The sequence below is a fragment of the Manduca sexta genome, chromosome 27, assembly GCF_014839805.1.
Source record: "Manduca sexta isolate Smith_Timp_Sample1 chromosome 27, JHU_Msex_v1.0, whole genome shotgun sequence".
In the NCBI taxonomy this organism is placed as follows: Eukaryota; Metazoa; Arthropoda; class Insecta; order Lepidoptera; family Sphingidae; genus Manduca; species Manduca sexta.
Window position 1 is genome coordinate 18,655,357 of NC_051141.1, and position 22,644 is coordinate 18,678,000.

The 22,644-nt window shown below is 38.4% G+C and overlaps 1 protein-coding gene across 1 annotated transcript in view; it reads right to left on the reverse strand.

Annotated features, from left to right (window-relative positions):
- Positions 1-392: 392 nt before the first annotated feature.
- LOC115440538 (plexin domain-containing protein 2) overlaps positions 393-22,644 on the reverse strand; it is a 53,512-nt gene continuing 31,260 nt past the window's right edge. Inside the window, exons 3-12 of the mRNA XM_030164888.2 lie at positions 15,171-15,278; positions 12,632-12,702; positions 11,102-11,230; positions 10,076-10,268; positions 9,003-9,209; positions 8,404-8,555; positions 6,615-6,687; positions 5,356-5,493; positions 2,409-2,593; positions 393-1,966 (exon numbers count right to left, since the gene is read on the reverse strand). Of these exons, the coding sequence (XP_030020748.2) occupies positions 1,898-1,966; positions 2,409-2,593; positions 5,356-5,493; positions 6,615-6,687; positions 8,404-8,555; positions 9,003-9,209; positions 10,076-10,268; positions 11,102-11,230; positions 12,632-12,702; positions 15,171-15,278 (1,325 nt within the window). The 3' untranslated portion in view covers positions 393-1,897. The remainder of the gene's footprint in view (positions 1,967-2,408; positions 2,594-5,355; positions 5,494-6,614; positions 6,688-8,403; positions 8,556-9,002; positions 9,210-10,075; positions 10,269-11,101; positions 11,231-12,631; positions 12,703-15,170; positions 15,279-22,644) is intronic.

Below are 22,644 nucleotides of genomic sequence, written 5' to 3' on the forward strand. Positions count from 1 at the left end.
TAGAAGGTCATTTTGACATTGCGTTACTAAATCAAACCACATACTCGTCTTGACCTTTGTTGAGATTGTGCCAAAAATCATCCATTAATAACAAATATTTTCACCAAAAATCCTGGTTTTAGTTTTCAGATTTTTTGTTGTTTAATGCGAATATGACGTGTGCCTAGGTGTATTTCTGACTGTAAGTATGATGTTGTCGCTGCAACGAATTCTCTTAGAGTAGTATTAGTGGTTTTAGGGCGCGTAAAATTAAAATTACTCTATTAATATTTATTTTGATCGAAACTTACACTTTGTTATTTTACATCAAGCGATGTCAAAATGACCATTATTAAATTAATAATTATTCACTACAGAATATAGATTAGAACTTGCAGATTGACAAACACATGTGGTGATTAATGGTGTTAATGCAATACGTATTCAAAGACAATTAATAGAAAACTTAGATTATTATAATAGCAGATATTTGAACCAATATATAAAACTTAAAGACGTATAAATTACGTATAGTGTTTGATGCGAGACGTTAAAGAGTTTATATAAAACACACAACCCAATATACAAATTCGTTTTTTTTCCGTAGGGCGAAGACAAAACAATCGACAATCTTATAAAGTAAGATACGGTGCTCGCAAACGGCAATAACAATGTTATATAACACGATAACACTAGACATGTTTACACTGCTAACTTGACACCGGGATTTTAGTATTTAAGTCTTCCATAAGCCGAACCTCAACATATTATTGTCTAATATATTTATACTAGTGTTTATATAAGGTATAATATACAATTTCATTAAGATAACAACCTCCGAGATGTCAAGTTAGTTGCGTCCGCCATTTTTATCTTCAATATGTTGTCATTTGTAAATATTATAAAACATGTTATCCGGTGTGGAAGCACCTTTAGAAGCTAGGGTGGCGATTCATGGGACGGATACGACACTTACGGAACTCTGAAGGCACTCGTTACCAGTGATATGGCCCCGACCGAGCGACTGTCTCGCACTACTGTTCTCGCTTCTCCTCTACAAATTGTCTTCAATAGACACCGTAGTAAAATGGCCAATAAAATTGTAGATTCTATGGCCTTACTTGCAATCAAAGACAAGGTTTTAACAATAGTTTAAATACGTTTTACTAGTCCAATAGAAAAATATGTTTTAACATTGCATTATTTTAGAACAACGCGGTGTGATACTCACAAGTTCAGCTATGTATTTAAATAACAGCAAAACGGTATCTATTGAAGGCAACTTATGACGTACACTCTGAACAACGACGCAACATGGATAGTGTTCCGGAGTAGGCAGGGAGGGATGGTGCTTGGGAAGAGGGCTGAGCGTTTACATTTACTATGCATACAATAGGTACATTCAAAAAGGACCTCTCTCGCCTATAACACGTCATAAGGGAATTATCCCAAGTCCTGTGACACGGCGAGGAAGACGCCCTCCCACCACTAATTCTAAACTACAAATGTTAGTCTGATGCAGTCTAGATATAATATCGACACCTCGGATGCAAAGTGTGGTAAGTCTAAAACTGTCAACAATATTATATTAATAATATGCATATTTACCCTTAAATAGTCTCTTAACATTATAACATTACTTCTACAACATCAATAGATATTAAAAATACATAGAAAATATCTAGACTTGAGTAAAGAGTTGGTGTACAGTAAATACATATAAAACTTGTTAATATTTGTGGTTAACACTTTGCAGCACAAGTATCGATATTTAGTAGTCGACAACACCATCGATATGCGGGGGGTCACTGCCCCCCGGTCACGCCCTGTATCGGGAGCACGTTGCACTGTCCGCCGCACAGACTAGCCGCTCAGCGGTGTTGCAGCGCGCGCGTTGTGTTGCGCGTTGCACGATGCTTTACATGTGGATGGTGGCGGCGGTGTAGCGCGCCTCGCCGCGTCGCCAGTTCCATTGAGATGGTCGGTACTGTATACAGAAGCACATATATCAATATACAATCTGACACGGTCCCTATTGAATATTCACATTTTGTACTTGCATACTTTTATTTTATATAATATAACAAACCGCTAGTGACATGATTCTTGACTTTAATTATTTTTTATTAGATCAGATTACTTTCCTTACACTTTAAATGACAGTTAACTGAATCCGGCACGTTAGTCATACGGGTACAATTTTAGATAGTTCATTACAAAAAACATTTTATCATAATTAATTGTAATAATACATGATGCAAACAAAACATTACGCCAAATTTTTTTTACTTTGTTAAAATGCTTTATATTGCGTAGTCATGACAACTGACGTATGTTTATTCATTGACAACACGCGCAACTTTTGAACGTTGTACGCGCCAGCTTTAGATAATCTATGAATCAAACATGGACTTGTAATTTCCCCATACCTTGATAAGCAACTGTCCACTGCGCGTGTGCGGGTTCTTGAACGCGTACAGTACCCACGCGGCGAGGCTGCACACGAGCGCGACCGCTACGAAGGCCGCCACAGCGCCGCCGACTGGCGACCGTTGCTGCGCCGTCGCCTCCAGCGACGGACTCGCCGTGGCAGCTCCCAGTGTGGTGTTTACATCTGCACAATATGTCATCAGTTGAATATTACGTACAGGTAGTGGAGGCCTTAACCCGAGCTAGGCTCTAGGTCAGCCATACTCAACCTTTTTTTTAAAGGGGCCACAAAAACGTTTCAGTCTTGATACGAAGGCCGCAAATTTTTTTTAGTTGTTAATAAAAAACATAATTCAAAATTGGAGTTATTGAAAAAAGAAAAACTGGTCACAATAAAGCCAGCTATACAATACATGATTTTCTGATGGGTGCGAAATTTATAAACTTTGCCTGTAACTCAAGATGGGCCAATCACAAAGGTCCGGCGGGCCGCAGATTGAGTATAGCTGCTCTAGGTTCCTTATTATATAAAAAGGTTCCCAAAATCCACAATTTATAGGTAAGGTGTAATGCTGTCGGTCGAAGAAAAATGTTTCAGATGGAGCAACGCCCGAAGTCCTCACGTAACTGGTCCCTTTTTTCAGTACGCTCCCACCCCCCAAGACCGCTATTGGTTATAGGCTCACCCTGGTCGCAATAGGTTTGACAATGTTTTTAATTAATTGCAATTCTATCGCTTCATCGACGCAATTAATGCTTGATGCCTAACGCCCGAAATTAATAACCAATCCTAATCCAATGTATGCTATCTAAGACTGATAATTCATTCGTTTCTATGGATAAAGCATGCCAATAACCAATCCATAGATTGAGTAAGCTATCTCTAACAATAATCAATCTTTGAGAGGACGGATTACAGTTCATAGATTACCCTCTGTTTGAAAATGACAGTTTACGCTTGCCAATACTCTATCTACCCGTTTTGACATTTGATTTGATTGTTGTAAACAATCACATTTTCCAATCGGACCAATTCCTCAGTTTACTCCATATGTTTTGAATATCGCTTACACTGATTTTAAGGGAAACGAAAAGGCAATGGAAATATCCATATTCTCTAGTGACAGTGACGACAGTGATTTGGAGGGACTAGCGATACTGATAGCGAAACTGAAAGTCGCGCTTCATCACGGGTAATGAAAAGAGTTAACTACATGCAGACCCTGGATCAGTTTCATTTCACGTTTAGATTAGGCTTTCGAAATCTGCTTGCCAATCATTGTTAATTAAACTGACGCCGTGTTACTTCTATGTACAAGGTAAATAATTTTTGACATTATTTAGAAAAAATATTGTACCTACCGAACTATTAGATAGGTACTAACTAACAAGGGGCAATTGCATCGTTTTTTCAGGAACTATGGTGTTTCTCCATTCCATCAACTTTTGCTGAGGAATAGGAAATATTTATATTATCTTTTTCAGGACATTTGGTACATGGAAGCGTCGCTTCCCTGTGATTGCATTGACATTGCGTTTATCTTTACCTAAAGTTCAAGCAATAATAATTTCAACTGCAGTTTTGCACAATATTTGTCGGAATCACAGGTTTGAGGAAATTCCAACCGAAGTGGAGTTATCAACTGCTGATATTATTAATTATGAGAACAATATAGAGAATCAAGATGTTGGAGAAAGAACAGCATTAATAAATAACTTCTTTACTTAGTAAAATAAAATACCTTTGTAATCACTGCTATTTAGTTTTATTGATTATCTACATTTGTAATTAAAAGTAACAATTATTACAAATTAACATAGTTTTATTAGTTAAAAGTTAATATCATAGAAACAGGCAACATTTCTATACATTATTTATACTATAATTATATAAAGCTGAAGAGTATGTTTGTTTATTTGTTTGTGTGAACGCGCTGATCTCAGGAACTTCCGGTTTGAATTGAAAAATTCTTTTAGTGTTGGATAGCCCATTTATTGAGGATGGCTATTATATATCATCACACCATGACCAATGGGACCAAAAACGGGTAAAATTGATTACTTTTGAGAGCTTCCGTTTCGTGCGCTGCATAAACGGTTAAAGTTATGCAACAATTATGTATAACGGAATTGTAATTTGTTCCATAACACTGGATAATGTGTACAGAGTCCAATTATTATTATATGGCACCGAGTTTACTGCGTACTTCATACTTAAAATCTAAATCCTTTAAAGATTTATTAATATATTATGAACAATGTTATTAAACTTCAGTGTCAAAATATGTCAGCAACCACATTACTCACGTTCCATTTCAACTCATTAAATAGTTTGTACCTTAAATATGACATGTACTAATTATTAATTATTTCTTTTGAGGGCTAAAATGCATAAAATATTTTTTTATTACTTCAAGTCTTATTTTTAGCAATTGGGAAAATATTTAAACGAATAGTTTGTATGGAAAATACAAAAAGTATTTTTTTACGAATGGAATATTCTGCATAAAATGGAATGGTCAGGAGGGAACGCATCTGGAAAGGATTGCCGGCGATCTATCGTTGAAGGTAAGCAAGGATAGGCGAGTTAAGATATTGGCATGCCGGTAGGAGAGCAATCGAAAGATAGTCGGCAATCTAAGATAGGTTTCAGTCTTGGATAGCAGATACATTATTAATTTCGGGCGTAAGTCAATAGAGTTGGTATATTGAGAGGTTTCTCCACAAATAACAGATCACGTTTTGAATACCCCTTTTATATTTTAAGCAGTTTATATCAACTGTGATGAAATCAAAAAAGAGCGTAAATGACTAGCGCTCTAAAATCCGCTAGTAAATATCTAGTAGGCCAGCAAAATTTCAGCGACCAACGACCAAGCCATATATCATTAGTTGATTGTTAAGTGGAGACCTAGAATATTTATATTTTGTAGTTGATTGTAGTACCTTTGCTGTGTCCCGCGTCGGGCTTGGCGTCGTCGGTGGTGTACACGGTGGTGTCGGAGAGCGTGCGCGTGCCGCCCGCGTCCACGCCCGTCACCGGCGGGCACGCGCTCGCCTCCGTCACCGACGTCTCCGGACACTCTGTACAATAAAATTATATATTCAAATCGAGTTTTAGCAGACTTAATAGTAAAATAACGCTGTATGAAAATATATTGATACATATATAATAAGCGGCGATAGCCTAGTTGGGTGTGGAACGGACTGCCAAGACGAATGTCCGCAGGTTCAAATCCCAAGGGCACACACCTCTGACTTTTCTAAAAAAAATCATGTGTGTATTCTTTGTGAATTTATCGTTCGATTTAACGGTGAAGGAAAACATCGTGAGTCTCTCTCAACAAAAATCTGCACATCTGTGAAGTTCTCTATAGGAATTTCGTAGGTGTGTGAAGTCTACCAATCCGCACTAGGCCAGCGTAGTGGACTAAGGCCTAATCCCTTTCAGTAGTAGAGGAGGCCCGTGCTCAGCAGTGGGCACTTGCCCACTGCTGAGCACGGGCTCATACAGGGCTGATATTATTATTATTATATATAATAAGCCAGTTTGCCTACCGATATATTTAAATAGAGTTCTAACACACTTCATAGTAAAAATGACGTTGTATATCGATGCATATACGACAAGCTAGTTTTCTTACCATTTATTAGAGGTTAACTTAACCAATCTACGGTGTATTCACGAACACATTCTTGACATCTAAATGTCATTTTACATATCAAAATTGTACATTCATACGTAGACGTTTTACTCGTTTTCATATCAAAGGTAGTCAACTATTCCCCTATAATATGAAGCCAGTTTAGTACATTCACTGAGCACAATTCCATGAATAACTTAGCATCACACAATATCACCTTCACCTTCAGTTATCAACTCCCAACCAGGTATCAAACCTGAGACATCCATACGACAGTCGAACAAAATACAACTCCACATTCACCATCATATAGTTGTCGTATCTACTATACTTGACTTTATAGAAAGTTTTAAGCAACTCTCCGTAGAAACCTTAATGACAAACCTTTGTAGCCTTAGACAACTCTTACTCTTCTCTTAGCTCTGTATTATATACTGTCCCATTGTTGGGCATGGGCCTCATCTACTACTGAGAGAGATTAGGCCTTACTCCACCACGCGGACCTAGTTCAGTGGGGGAAAACCTTACATCACAAAAGAAAATAAGCAGTATACAACTCACGTCTAAGTTTCCAGTTCTGTTTGTTTATGTCAGTGCCGCTGGAACATTTGTTCGCTTGGGGACACCACGTACACTGCAACAAAATAAACCATATTATATTAGTATTTGAGGTGATAGCGTTCAGACAGGCAGACAAATGCGATGGGTTTGATAATAAAATATTTTTTTGAAAATTTTAAATAAACAATTCCGCCATATTATTTTGTTGCGTAACTTTAACCGGTTATTCGACGCATGCAACGAAGTTTTCAAAGGGAATTTTTCATGGCTTTACAACATTTTTCATTGATGCTTCTCTCTCATTGGTCCTAGCATGATGTTATATAGCCTTCCTCGATAAATGGGCTGTTCACAAAAATAATTTTTCAATTGGAACCAGTAGTTCCTGAGATTAGCGCGTTGAAACAAACTTTTCAGCTTTATATTATAATACAAATATATACTTGCATGTTTAACCCCCTAAGGAGAGCTATGGCCAGTATTTTACCATACAGTGGTATATAAAACAAAGACCTCTCTCGTCTGTCTGTCTGAACGCGACAAACTCAAAAACTACCGAACGGATTTCGATAAGTATCGTATAGAGTAAATTTGAGATCCTGGCCAAAACATAGGCTACTTTTATCCAGGGAAAATATGTACGGGGACTTTTATCCCGGCAAATTCTTGCACGTGGTCGAAGCCGCGAGCAAACCTATTATAACTGAAACGTCTTTACTCCGCGTATGAATATCCTTAGAGTGTAGCTTGAGTTAAAAAAAAGACAATGCCATGAGTTTAGTTTTAGTCTCTGATAAACTATTGAGTATTGTAGAGTTATTGTTTACGCCTCGGCGGATGTTATCTGTTTGTTTTATTTAATCCTGTTTATCAGAGCAGTGGAATGTACTTTCATTGTAATATCAAAAGAGGCATTGAGCCTGTTTCACAATTTCCGTCTTAATGCTATTCGTCACTTATTTATAAGCGATCCAATATAAAAGTCACACTCCGCTCAAGACTCCTAAACAATTAGTAATAAATGAGTATTACATTACCTGTTTTATATTATAAAAGTTAAATAAAATTCATTTTAAACTTCTAAAAGGCCCTTAAATTTAATTTAACTTAAAGCAAAGACATACAACTATATAGTTAGTTATAGAATAGACATCAAGGCCAAATTTTTCCACCAAAAGATTACCAATTGGTAATAAGTCGTTGTGTTATTTGAAATGTTCGTATGACAAGATGTCGGCGTCCTTGGATATTAATACAAAAATAATATATTTACAGAAAATATGCTAATAATATTCACATTAAAAAAGTGCAAATCATGATATGGAGAAAATATGCAGTATTTTACATTGAAGTTTTGCTGTTTCACAGTAGATTAACCATCACATAAGCGCAATTTTTCTGTATGACAATCTTCCCAATGTCCGCTCTATATAATCTTAGAACCTAAGATGTTTTTACTACATAGATACGTTGTCCGAGCTCAATACTGGCAAGACGAAGTAAGGTAATTGCCCAACTCGACGGCCAATGAGCGTGCGGCACTAACGTTGTTACGTAACTATCGATGTATATATATCCTTGTCTAACGAATGTATGCTGCATCTTTTTATTCCTTCTTCGAGCCAATTTGTAATTATATGGACAGGTACGTGACTATAGCAAATAATGCGCCGTTTTTATGTGCCATTTTTTTATGACGCGTCTATTTGTAAAACGTCATTGCTTAGAACTCTTTGATTTCAAATATCACGGTTGATGGTGGTCACCGCTGTCACTCGGTTATACTCACGTTAAAGCCAGTGTTGTGGTTGAGGCAGGAGTCGCACGCGTTGTACTGTATGCAGGTAGGCAGCGCGGTCAGTCGCAGTATCGTGTTGTTCGCAATCGCGTGGTTCTTGAACGACACGCGGTGATACTCGTATATCGTTTTACTTCTCAGGTCTGAAAGAACAGAATCAAATACAATCAGAAGATAGTTTAGAATAGAGAATATTATATTTAATATTATTAGGTACCGCACCAAAATATAAAAAAACAATCAAGGTATAACATTTTTCACGCCTGTTGCCGAAATCAAATTTAAAAAGTCCACATCTTAGAAAATATAAATCTTGCAATCAACAGGAGATAATTGATAATTAACATGTTATGCAGAGGTGCAACCACAGCACCCACTTTTCGTCAAGTGTGTTCCGTCCCATGATGTGATAGGGGGCGAGCCTATCGCCATATCGGGCACAAATTCCAGACTCCGGGCTAAAAACACAAATATCACTGCCCGACCTAGAGTTCGAACCCAGGACCTGAGAGCGCTGACGTATCGCGCATGGAGTACAACTACGCCACCGAAGCAATTCGTACTATAAATATATAAACCCGTATACTCACTGAACAAGTTCTTCTCGCCGACGTACGCGTCGCTGATGCCCACCTTCACCGGATGGTTCTGATCGTTGATGGCCTGCACCTCCATCGGCATAGATTTGTACGCGAACACTATGTCCCCGTTCTTGTACAGGGTGCTCGCGAATGTGAACTTCTTCGTCTGATCCTCGCGCAGTGTCACATTCTCCCAGAACACGGTGAATTTCTCACCTGGTGGATGATATGAGGTTATTTTGTTGGTGGTAGGATATATTTTATATCAGCCTGGATAGCGACGAACATACACAAAGTGTTAAAACCTGCCATAGTGGCCCACAAGTTTTTCGCGTTTTGGGATCAGCCTGTGTATAACCGGTTTCAACAGGCCGGCATAATGGAGTCGACTGCTAAGGGTTCATCATCTCTCGTCAGTTGCAACATGCCAGACTAGGCCACGCATTGCGTCATATATATACACTGGTACCGGAGTACCAGTGTATATATATTCTGTACTACGGTAGTTCACTCATATGTGAGAGTTCACTTGTGTAGGTTCCACCGTAGCGGTAGCAAGCAGTAGTATGTAGTCACTGTTATGTTCCAGTTTGAAGAACATTGTAGCCAGTTTAACTACTGGACATGATAAGACTTAACATCTCATGTCTCAGGATGATGAGCGCAGTGGAATACCAAACAATACTTTGTAATTTAACGTGTTGGATGGTGTTTCTATTGTTTATAGGCGGTCGTATCGCTTACCAGGCGTACAGCAAGCTAGTCTGTCATTCAAAGCAATAAAAATAAATCAAACAGGCCGGTATAATCGTGTCGACTGGTGACCTAACCTGTTCCACTTATCATCAGGGCCCTTATTCTGTATGATAGTGTAAACGCGTAACGCGGCCGTGTCATGTTATCTTCGAGAAATGTGCGTGGAATGGTATTCTGTAAGCCAAATTTCTATAGTCCTAAACATGATGCGTTGTGTTACGTGCTTGTTACGCACTGTCAAAATAACGTGCGGGATAGAAAATAAGGCCCCAGGTGCAGTGGAGCCACGTCGACGTAGTAGTATAATAGAAAATGTGTATCCATACCGTCATCGTACAGTTTGACGTAGCTGTCGTTGTCCAGCGACGTGTCGAAGTTGCCCATCAGCGGCGCGATGTACTGCGTGGCCGCGATCCAGTTGTGCACGTGCTCGCCGATGAACATGAAACCGCCGGTGGCGAGCGTCACGGTGCGGATGAAGTGTCCGTAGTACGGGAACGGGAACGACAGCTGGATAGTCTGCAACATACATACATATATTTAGAGGCGTGAAGGTAGACACCGTTGTAGAGGAACAGATGGTTACGTTCCTCTATGGAAGGGGAAGACTCCCAATCAGGCAGATGCTTGTGCCCGGCCGCGGCCCCACCGACGGTTCCTATTCGGAGGTGGTATATATGCTGCGCGTAGGGCAAATTGTGCTATTGCAAGCCAGTATCGTCTATCGCCACTATGGGTGTGTCAATTCATCGACCATAACCAATAACCAAGGGCCAAGGCAATTGGTGTTTACCATCAGGGGAACCAGGCAGCACCTGAATCCCGGTCCATTCGCCTTCGCAAGTTGACGTCTATAACTCAATGAAGCTCTAGCTGGCAGTGCTCTTTTTCTACATGCTGATTACAAGTTGAAAATCCGACAACTCTAGCAACAAATAGAGATCATAAACCATTTGATTGCCCTTGACTACTCTCACGTTGACGCAAACAATTCTTTGCCTTCCTTCCTCTCATCGCACTCTGGGAAGCTTCGCACTATACCCGTCCCACCAGTGGCAACCTTAGTGGGCGCAAGGCCCGAGGCGAAATCAAAAATACAACGCGATGCCCCGGACGCCGCAAGAAAACTCTCCGGTTTTAACAGTTTGCTTGGTAAGATAGTTAAAGAAGTCCTCCAAGGCACCGCGCGCGAGGCCCCTGTCGGCGCGAGGCCCTGGGCGGTTGCCCGGTGCGCCCCCTAAAGCCCCTGCGTCCCACTTTGGTTTGTTGCCGTTTTGCTAAACCGAGGGCAACTAGTATCACTGAGTCTTGTGACAACGGTCTGCTGTACGATAACGCTCGATGGCACTCACGTTCGCGCGTCTGTACGAGTTGCTCAGCAACTGATGGATCTGCGGCTCCGGCTTGGAAATGTTCGCCCAGTACTCGTTGAAGTACGTCACGTTGCCGATGAACGAGCTGTTGTAGAAGTCGTGGTTGTCCTGGAACCAAATGTTAACGTTAATAATAATAAACAAAATTCTGTCTCCGTATTGCTGCTCTTAGAAACCAGTATGTAACATTTTGTCGGTGATCTGCTTATATCCTGACCAGCAACCTCAACACTATGTGGTCAAATAGGAATCTAAATTCTTGTACTGATAACGTTAATTACCAAACGTTTACTGGTGGTAGGTTTCTCATATGGGAGAAGCCGCCTGGATAGGTACAATCGCAATTTCTATTTCTGCCGCCAAGCAGCAGTGTGTAGTCACTGTTGTGTTCAGGTTTGAAGGACATTGTAGCCAGTGTAACTACTGGACATAATAAGACTTAACATCTCATGTCTCAAGGATGGCGAGCGCATTGGAATACCAAACAATACTTTGTTATTCAAGGTGTTGGATAGTGTTTCTACTGTTTATGGGCGGTCGTATCGCTTACCATCAGGCGAACGGCGAGATCGTATCATGAAAATAAAAAAAAAACGTGGCGACCCTAAAGCGGGTGTTTTATTTTCCTGGTCAAGCTGTAACACTTTTATTACACGACGCGTAGGTACTCTGTCGATGATAATAAATGTCGCCCCCTAAAATCCAATACACTATACGACATTCCAAAATGCTGTTTTCGGCGAAAACTTTAATTTCACTTAGTTTGTGTGCTATGACATGACTAACTATATGTTTGCAGCGAGAGAACTCGAATGACTGCAGTATTATTTTCCTAAAAAATGGTGTACGGAAGTCTAAGATTCTGTACAGACGTCACATACTTTGTCATCAAAAACACATAATAGATGATGGCAAAATGATTACGGGGGTCAGACTTTCTCGTCCTCACACTCCCCACTACCACTCCTGTAAGCCAGGATCATTGGCTAATAATGATAAATTCCGTGATAAATGCTAATACTAATGTTAACGCGGCCTATTATGAATGTAGGAGTGATCGAGAAAAAAGGCCGCGAGATATGCGTCGCGCGGAGTGACTCATTGAATTGTTTATATTTTTAGAAAATTACCGAATATTACACCGGATAATACTGCTCACAATAATATCTTATATCTCACACAATAATTTGCGAAATATAATTCGCAAATTCAAAATCATTCAATTTTAATTCATGCGTCATATTAGCAAATTAATATTAGCAAGGTTATTTAGCATGCTGAGACATGAAAATCAGCATGCTAATGAAATTAATTCGAAATATCATTAATTGCCGTCACTACTGTCAAGACAATGAAAATGGAGGTCAGTTACAGTTACATAAACAACTAGCATATCAAATAATTCGTAGTTGTGTCGCCAGTCTTCTAAGGCTGTAATTTGAAAGGAGGACGTGTCTAAGGCGACGGCCGTTTTACAATCCTTGCTACATAAAAAACAATAGTACTTACGTATGTTAAATTAGTCAGATTGTGTTCAGATTTGATAGTATCCGGTGTTTCTTTGAAAACGTCAGGGAAACCTGAAATCATAATATTAATATGTTAAAGTTAATTTTTTTTCAACTATCAATAACTGTAAAGGGAGTGGCAATTGCAGTTGATTTGCAGGAAGGAAAAAAAGCAGAATTCAAGTAGCCAAATCCTTTCCTTCTTCCTGCCTCTTTGATGCAGACGAGCAAGCTGCTAGCCGAGAAAACGCGAGCATAAACAGTAACAGTCTAACTTTGATTTTTTATTGCACGGCCTTCGGCGCCCTGAGATGTTCGGTGATGCTTTATATACCATGGCCGGGAATGAATCTTCATATCCATTAGGTTGTATAAGGTCCAGATATTCAAATTTACATAAGGTAATATTCTTGTTTATTTTAAGTCATTACAGAACGAATTCTGCTCAAAAAACATTTATCTTTAGTCTATAATGAGTACATTAGAAACTTTTCTCATATAAACCTATTTACATGCACCTACTTAAAGTTTAAACAAACTATATTAGAATTTATTTTATTTAAATGTTACTTTTTGTTGTATTTTTATACTAGTTCTGTTTTCAATTTTATATTACGGTATTTTTTTTATATTTATCAATGAAAACTTTACTCATTTACTAGTTTCACTATCATTATGTTAAAGTATAATTATACTTTTGTTTTCCAAATATAATAAAATAAAACGATAATGGCCCCCGATCTCATCATGACACGGAAGACGGATAGTGTCAGTCGGTGCATTTGTTACACCTCTGCCTACACCTTCTGGGAATAGACGTGAGTGTATGTGCGTGTCAAAATTTATAGATGCAGTTCTAAGAACAAGAACAAGCATAGAAGGAATCTAAATTACCCTCATATACTTCCTTTTTTTTTCAAATAGGCCAAAACCGTTGAAAAGAACGAGACAAATATTATGTTGCTAAGGTCGGCTTGCGTACACTTTAAAATTACCAAATGGTTACCTTTGGTCATCTTTACGATGCCGAATTAAAAAGCAAATAAAATGTCAAATGTTCGAACTTGCCAACCTTAAAACAATGTCACAAACGCGCCCACACAATTTAGTTACGTTATACTTCAGCGCGTGCTTTTCAAAAGTGGCTACATGTTTTGTAATATTTTTGTTGTTAATTTGAATAAATACACAGTGCTGTTTAAGTATAATATAGCCCTACGAAAAAGCAATGGCCTGCGTTATTGTGAGGTGTAATTCTCATTTTTCTCGTAAAGAAAATGAAACTGAAATCATCAGCTTCCATCGGTGAGTAAACAAAAACCCTAATATATTTGCTTAAACCCTGTACATAAGTGCAAAAAATATTATTAATTAATCTTTATTATGCTGTAATCATATTATAATCTGCTGTTGGCCATTCGATACAGTAATTATGAAGTATTTTTCATTTTTCCCATTTTACGTAGTCGTGTTCAATAGTGTTGTGCTGCATATTCTGTCGATAACATATTGTAGTTTACTATTTTGAATAAATTGCCTTTTACTTTCAATATACGGTGGTGTAGTGGTAAAAGCCACTTGGAAACCGTGCGCGAAGGCTGGGGGTTGAGGAAACTATCTGATTTTCATAGTGTGTCTCATACAATGTGTTTCATTGCAGATTCCCCACAGATGATGCTATGAGGCAAAAATGGATCGTTGCCATAGGTCATCCCAATTGGCATTGGAAAAAACAGCACCGTGTTTGCTCTAAGCATTTCGACAAAGTTTTATTAACATTGAAATAAGTTATCAAACATATGTGACATGAATAAAATACCGCTGTGTTTTATTTTACTGTCCCATTTTAGTAGCTTCTGTCAAATGACACCTCTTGGGTATCTTTTAATCCCTAAGAAAGTCAGAAAAGAACAGAAGGCGTACTGGCTTCCTCCTAAACGAAATTCCGGCCGATTTCTTGTTTGTTACTAACAGCGGTTTCCATTCCTTCCGAAATTTCTAACATTTTCTTAATTTAATAATCTAAATGCTTGACCATTTTTGTTTGAATGACGTTTCGGAAGGCATGGAAACTGCTGTAAATAGCAAATGAAAATTGAACAAAATTTAGCTCGAAGGAAGCCGGTAGTTCTATAGTTTATTGTAATTTAACAGCTTCATAACGAGTGCTTTTATATACCCAGACTTTTTTTGGTACTTGAATACCAAATCAGGATTTTGATATGTTTTTTTAGCCTTTATCTAAAACAGCAATTTGCAACGGTTTGTAGTTGACTGACTGAAAAGTGTTTATTTTAGCAGGTCTGTGAATTTACCATAGCTGATAGACAAAGCATCTATCGATATCGATAAGATATCAGAAGGCATCGCAACACAATTAAATTTCTTGATGTCTAAGACAGAGTACACTCAAATGTCATAGTGTTACTTCTATGCTTGCCATTGTTCTGAGATGCAGTTGCAGTAACTGAGGTTGGTCATGGAACTTTGGAGTTACGACTTAATTCACTTTAAAATTAAGTTCAATATGGTGTACTCACTGTCGTCGGGGCTGATGGGGTCGCTCACCACGTCCTTTCGGATGCCGGAGCCGTTAACGCCGAGCTGGTGTTGCGTCACCGTCGGCGCGCTCGAGTTGGACGCGGCCTCTGCAAGAGTAACCACAATAGTTTGGACTCCTTTTGCTATTATTTTTATTAACAACAAATTTAAAACAATTTAGGTAAAAAAAAATTACATTAGACGAAAAAAATTGAAAAAAAAACACAGGTTTTTGTACAAATGATGATACAGTACAAATGAGCAACGCCCGTAACATAATATAAATTTACATTCAACATAATGTTATGAAGCCTACTGTATGGGTGCGTAGGAGAAATCAATTATGAACCGCACAGCCGAGTCGCTAAACCACTTAGTACTCTGAATTGCAAAGCTGAAAACGCTGTATCATTGCGCTAAGCGTTCTGAGACACGAGATGTTGACTTAGGCATTTAGTAATAACATTAGTTGTAATATCGCGTACACTGCTGCTTGGCGAAAAAAACAGACACACGCAATAAGACATCAAATCGCAACATCGCAGCTAGCGCTTTGCACTTGGGTATGATATAACATCGCTTGCTGTGCACCAGCTGATAATACCTTTAGCCGAAACATTAGTTATGTGCTCACAATAAACAGTGATCATAGATCAATAATAATTATTATAGATAATTTCATCGACAAAGGCGCGCCTCACTACTTTCCGCAATCGCTTACAGTGCGCGTGAGCAGCATATTTGCGTACGGACATTAAGATGTGTGCTTTCGGGAAAGTGCCTCGATCAATTCTCCCCTACCACGCTACACTCCGCAACACCCCAGTTCAAAAGGTGGAGGGGCGCGTCTTCGGGCATGATTAGACCTATAGACGTAGAAGTCCAATATTTGAATTTGGAACACAATTATTATCTTTCAGTTTGAACATTATTGACATTCTCTACACTCTTCTATATTAACTTTAATCATGTCAAATCTCGCACTCATGCGCGCAATATGCTTAAAAGATAACGTAATTTCTTCACGTATTAATATATAGATTAATAATGGCAAGGCTGCTAAAAAGTGGGGATATGCGATGGTTAGGGGAAACAGATAATGCGAATGAGCCACGCAAAGGATATCGCAAAGCGTATTAATATTACAATGTTATACATTTTGCAAGCACGCTTAATATTATAATAGCACTTGTACTGTATATTCACTATATATTTAATTTAATTTACTTTATTATACTATATTGAGATAAAATAATATGCGGACAGTTATTGATAGCAGCCAATATCTCCATTTATTCCGTCCTTTCCTCCATTAATTGGAATCCAAAGGACAAATGCTATAACGTTCCAAAATTAAATGTGATTAGGTAAATTAATTAATGTATATCGGTTGCAGCATTCATAAAAACACTGATCAAAAACCCGGACTCGACTTATACTTCGAAACACATACATTAACCACATTCCTTCGCAAAGCGCGCAAGCATGCTGACATTGGCATGTCGTTAGTTGCAAACAAATAAAAAATGGTAATCAAATTATCAATATTTCGTATAACCTTGTCACAAACGGACACATAATTCGCCATAGCGTTCGCGAGCGTTTCTAAATACGGCTGAGCTTTGACACGCGACTCTAAGCCGCAGCGGGCAGTCAAATCGTAATGGCGCTGTGACATGCGATTTAACACAAACTATAACATTTATTATTGTATTATAATAAAATATAATATATCAGCCTTGTATTATACACTGTCCCACTGCTGGGCAAGGGCCTCCTCTACTTCTGAGATGGATTAAGTCATAGTTCAACAAGCTGGCCTAGTGCAGGTTGGTAGACTTCACACATCCTTAAAATTCCTATAGAGAATTTCTCAGGTATGCAGGTTTCCTCACGATGGTTTCCTACACCATTAGAGCAAGCGATAATTCACAAATAATATACACATAATTTAGAAAAATTCTTGGGATTTGAACTTGCGGACATTCGTCTCGGCAGTTCGTTCGCGTGAGCTAGTCTGTTAACAGTTACTTCATAATATTTAAAGTATGCTGAAGGAAATTAGTGTTGGCAAACGTCACAATTTTAACAAAAGTAACAGTAACTAACTGTAATATTGACAGTATTATTGTCAATGCAGAACTGGCCGTAAATCATAAACAAGACGAGAGATGATTTAAAAGAAAAATTTATATTATGTACATTGCTTTATATGGAATAGCAAATTCAAGAGTATTTCAATAAAAGCATCAATGAAATACAATTGAGTGAGACAAACAAGTCGTTCGCCGACGACTGTCCAGAGACAATGGCAACTCCATCACTAAATACAAAGCACTTGTCCGTCAATAGGATACGTCAGATAAAGGCGGGACGGCACTTAGAGGGATCCATGTACTACGCTCTACCATTGCATACCTCAAATAATTTTAAAACTATACTAATATTGTAAACAAGAAAGTTATTAGGTTTAGGCTAATCTTTGGAACTACTAATTTTGTAAATTGTTTCTCTAATAGCAATCTTCATTACTCCTACTACATACTGCTTTTTATCCAGGGAAAATGTTGGAAAAACTTTTTTACGCAGCTAGATCGGCGGGAAAAACCTGGTAAACAATAATCGACAGTGTCGCACGAACACTTACGGCCGACGCCAATAAACAATTCCAACCGGTAACTGCGCGTTATTGGTAAAAACAAACATCTTCTGTTTTGACGTTGAAAATATATATTGTGGCTCATGCTGTGACTGCTTGTAACTAGAGTTACAATTACATTAGAAACCCTTACTATATTATACATCTGTAGTTTAAATTAAATTGTAAACTCCGCTAGCAGTCAATAATAAATAAATAAATAATACAATTTTTTTCTATAACCATACCAAACATAATGTATTCCGAATGTCCGGTTCGGACCATGCTCCGGTCCAGTTTTCGTATGGACTTGACTGACTGACTGACTTGACTTTCTTATCTAAAGGTGCCTTGGGATTCTTAAAACAACCATTAAAGAGTCCCGAGGCACCTTTAGATACGTAACAGTAAAAATTGACCCTACGTAAACTATATTTTTTAGATGTTTCCAACTTCCAAGCATAAGTTTATTTAAATATAATGGTACATTAACTTGAATGTGTAATTGTTTTGTTACAATAATTATTAGAAGGTATTTTGTTATGCGTAGTTTTCATCGTCCGTGATGTACGAATTTGATAGTTATATAATAAGTTTTAGTAATAGTGTTGTTTTCACGTTTTAGTTTAAATGTTTATTATTTGATAACATGGGATTGAGGGCGGCCCAGAACCGGTCCCTGTGGCGCTCATTGGGGGAGGCCCATGTCCAGCAGTGGACGATTCCCGGCTGAAATGTTGCTGATGATTTGATAACATTACACAATCATGATATTAGTCGTCTCATCGGTCGGTTGATGAGTATCGAACTGAAAACTGTATGGTTTCGGGTGCGAAGACCAGGTCCAGCAACAAATCATGCCAGTTTTAAATGTAAAAATTACTTGGTTTATCAGAGGTTAAAATATGTGCCCAGACGTACAAAACCAATCGGATGACTTTTTTGATTGATGATTTTGTTGGTAGGATATATTGTATATCCGCCCAGATAGCGACAACCGCACACAAGCTGTTAAAACTCGCCATACCGGCCCACGTGAGTGTGTCGCGGGACCAGCCTTTGTAGATGCGGTTGCAACAGGCCGGCATAATTGTGACGACTGCCAAGGGGTCATCATTTCTCGTCACTCGACATTCTATCCCACTCCACTTACCATCAGGTGCAGTGGGTTCAATTTTCAGTGTTAAAAAATAATAATAACTAACTACAGATGCACGAGCTACACCCATTTCACAATAAATGGCGTGAACTTGTGTACAAATAAATGAATACAGTCATATTGTACTTGTGTAGAAAGGGTAATTGGCAACAGCGTGTGTTTGCGATGCAAGCGTGTGATGCCGAGTGTGCGGTCAACAAAGCCATTAACCTTGGCTGACACCTTACTAACGGCCAGTGTCCACCGCGCGAGTAATCTCGCCAGTCTCACGACACACAGCGAGGGGTATCTGAGTATCTAGACACTTGAGTATAGTGTCGCGTACAATTCTTTATTCGCACTGGTCTTTTTTTGCTGTCAATCCTAAGACAGTGGTTCGTTTTCAGATTGATTGAAAAATCATCATGACGCTTGTTATATAAGGAGATATGTAGAGGTGTTACTCAGTTTACCAACAAGAATTATGGTTTATGTCTTTATAAAATTCACAATGCCTAACAAACTGTATATGAAATAGAATATTGGTAATAAATTGGATGGTAAAGGAAAACATCGTGAGTAAGCCTGTATACCTTAGTTCTCTATAAAATTTTTAAGGGAATGTAAATTATCCCAATCTGCACTAGGCCCGCATGGTGTGCTAAAGCCTAATCCTTCTCAGTAGTAGAAGAACCTCATGCCCAATAATGGGACGATATATAATACAGGGCTGATATTATGTTTTATTATAAAATAATTCTGCTATAATTTTTTGCGGCGTAATAGACTTCCCCACCCTACATTACTCTGTCCCACTACTAGTAATGGACAGGTATAATTTGACCCCGCTGGCCTAGTGCGGGTAGGCCAATCATCATTTTACTTTCGGATGAAAAGTCATTTATGTGAATAAATTTCCTGCTTTCTATGACACAATCATCCGCGAAAGCGTACACTTCGAATTATATATAATTATATATTTTTACCATTCGAGTAATTATAAAAAGAAAATGAGATGGTATTTAATGACCGGTATGGTGAAATAGTTGGTTTCTACGAGTATCATAAATAATATAGACAAACTATCACTAGTGAGATCTCCTTATGCTTCAGGAATTTATGCGAAGTGATATAATTATCTATATAACGTACCTATTGTTTATAAGTAAAACAACGAATGCCATACATTTTGTCTGTAGCTCTAACTTGAAGTCTAACAAATTCATAATACAATAAGTGGTACGAACACTGAGTTTTAGCAAAGTCATACACATTATAAAACAAAGTCTCCACCGCGTCTGTTTGAACGTGATAAACTCAAAAATTATTGAACGGATTTCGATAAAATATGGTGTAAAGATAGTTTCAGAGCCTGGGAAGAACATAGGCTATTTTTTATCTCGATATAACTCTTTCACGCAGGCGAAGGTGCGAGCATAAGGTAGTTACAATTATAATATAATTTTCAAGCAACTTGTTGGCGCCGTCATGCACACCATAAGAAGTGTTATTAATATTCATAGTAAGAATGTAATTATCATAAAGAAATATCTACTAAATATCGATACACACTGGCAGAAATCATGAATAACTGACTCTACAAGAATAAGGTTTTAACCGAAGTTTCATATAATGTAAATGCAGCTTTAAGAATGACTTTTTGCTTATTCATCCGTAAAAATACTACCGATTGGAAATCCCAGCAGGCGTGTGTCGATTCTAATTATGAATTCGTACATTAGGTGCCATTTTCGGTCCTTCGAACCTCCATCGGTCCAAAATGGCGGCCTAAAATCGGGCGTACCAATCACGTACTCAGGACTTAATACAGGCGCGGATAGATTTATTAATTAGGTCATTGTTTATAGCGTAGCGCGTCCCCACTCTCCTCGTATTGATACGCCCGGGTGGTCAGTACCCCCGTCCGAGGGTGGGCTGGGGTGTTCGAAATGTTAATTTACAGAGTATGTAATTGATTTTATCGGAAAATAGCTCACCATTAGTGATTCAGTTTCGTTATGCAGAAAATCCATTAACGTCTATATTATTTTGGTGGTTTAATTTAAAGTTCGCGGGACTCGAATATTACTAAATAAGTATAGGGTGGGATAGTTTAGCGGTAGTGGAACTGACTGCATACACCAAGATTCCGGGTTCGATCCTAACTTAGGTGTTCGCGTCACGGCCATCGTCGTTATTTCTGTATTCAATATATATTATTGCGCATGTATTGTGTAAATAGATTTAACATTATGTAATGAGTAACAAGGCCACGTACTGCATGTAGAGATGTCGGAGACATGTTTATACTTCAGTGGTTCATTAAGACTTTATTATCACTGTATAAATAAATCTATCGAGATGTATCTGTAGCTATGTTGTATAGCATTCTTGATATTAATACGTAATAATAAAATATCGTACTGCAGAACAATTAAATTGTCTTTATAATCCACAACATTTGAAAAGTACCAAACTACCGAATGCAATATAGACTTTGGTGTAATTATCGAAAATCAACGTTGCATTCTATAGATTATATTGTTCTATAGTTTTTTGTATTACGTGGTTATATTTTCAAATGATACTCTATTCGGCGTAGTTGTACCTACTGTGTGTCCGGTATGACCACTGCTCTGATGTCCCGGGTTCAAATGTTAGGTCGGATAAGGTGATATGCGGGTTTTTCTGCCCAGTACCTATCTAGAGTCTGGAATTTCTGCTCGATATGAAGATAAGCCCGCCCTCTATCATATTACAGAACGAAACACACTTGGCGAAAAGCGGGTACCCTGGCACCGTATACGTATGTATATACATATTTTATTGTTTTTAATGACTAGACGAGCTTGCCGTTCGCCTGATAGTAAGCGATACGGCCGCCCGTAAACAGTAGAAACACCATCCAATACATTAAATTACAAAGTATTGTTTGGTATTCCACTGCGCTCACCATCCAGGGGCCTTATTCTCTATCCCGCACGTTATTTTGACAGTGCGTAACAAGCACGTAACACAACGCATCATGTTTAGGACTATAGAAATTTGGCTTACAGAATACCATTCCACGCATATTTCTCGAAGATAACATGACACGGCCGCGTTACGCGTTTACACTATCATACAGAATAAGGGCCCTGAAATGATATTAAGCCTTATTATGTCCAGCAGTTACACTGGCTGCAATGTTCTTCAAAACGGAACACAACAGTGACGATACATTCTGCTGCCTGGCGGCAGAAATAGACATTGCGGTAGTATCTAACCAGGCGGACTCTCACATGTGAGAGTCCTATTACTAGTGCGACCAATTATAAAGCATACCAAAATTCATAAAGTCTTGATGTATGTATAATACTTTATTCAAAAGTGTTTTCACTCAATAGAACATATACGTTTAGGTAAACAAACTCATACAACATACAGCCAATATAAACCACTTCAAGCACATTAAAAAGTTTTGTCGCTCATTACTAGGAAATCACATTTGGCTCAACGCGGTATGTAGCTAAATATTCGTATCACTTGTAAAGATTTTAAAACACTATATTGACGCCGTGGGTCGCCACCTGCAGATCGTATTATAGGCGTTTTAAGGCCGTCATCTGTTCGTCTTTTATCCTTATACGAACAACTGGCAGGCCAACGGGTTTCTGAATCGATTCATACAGTTATTTTATTGTGAGGCCTTCATAAA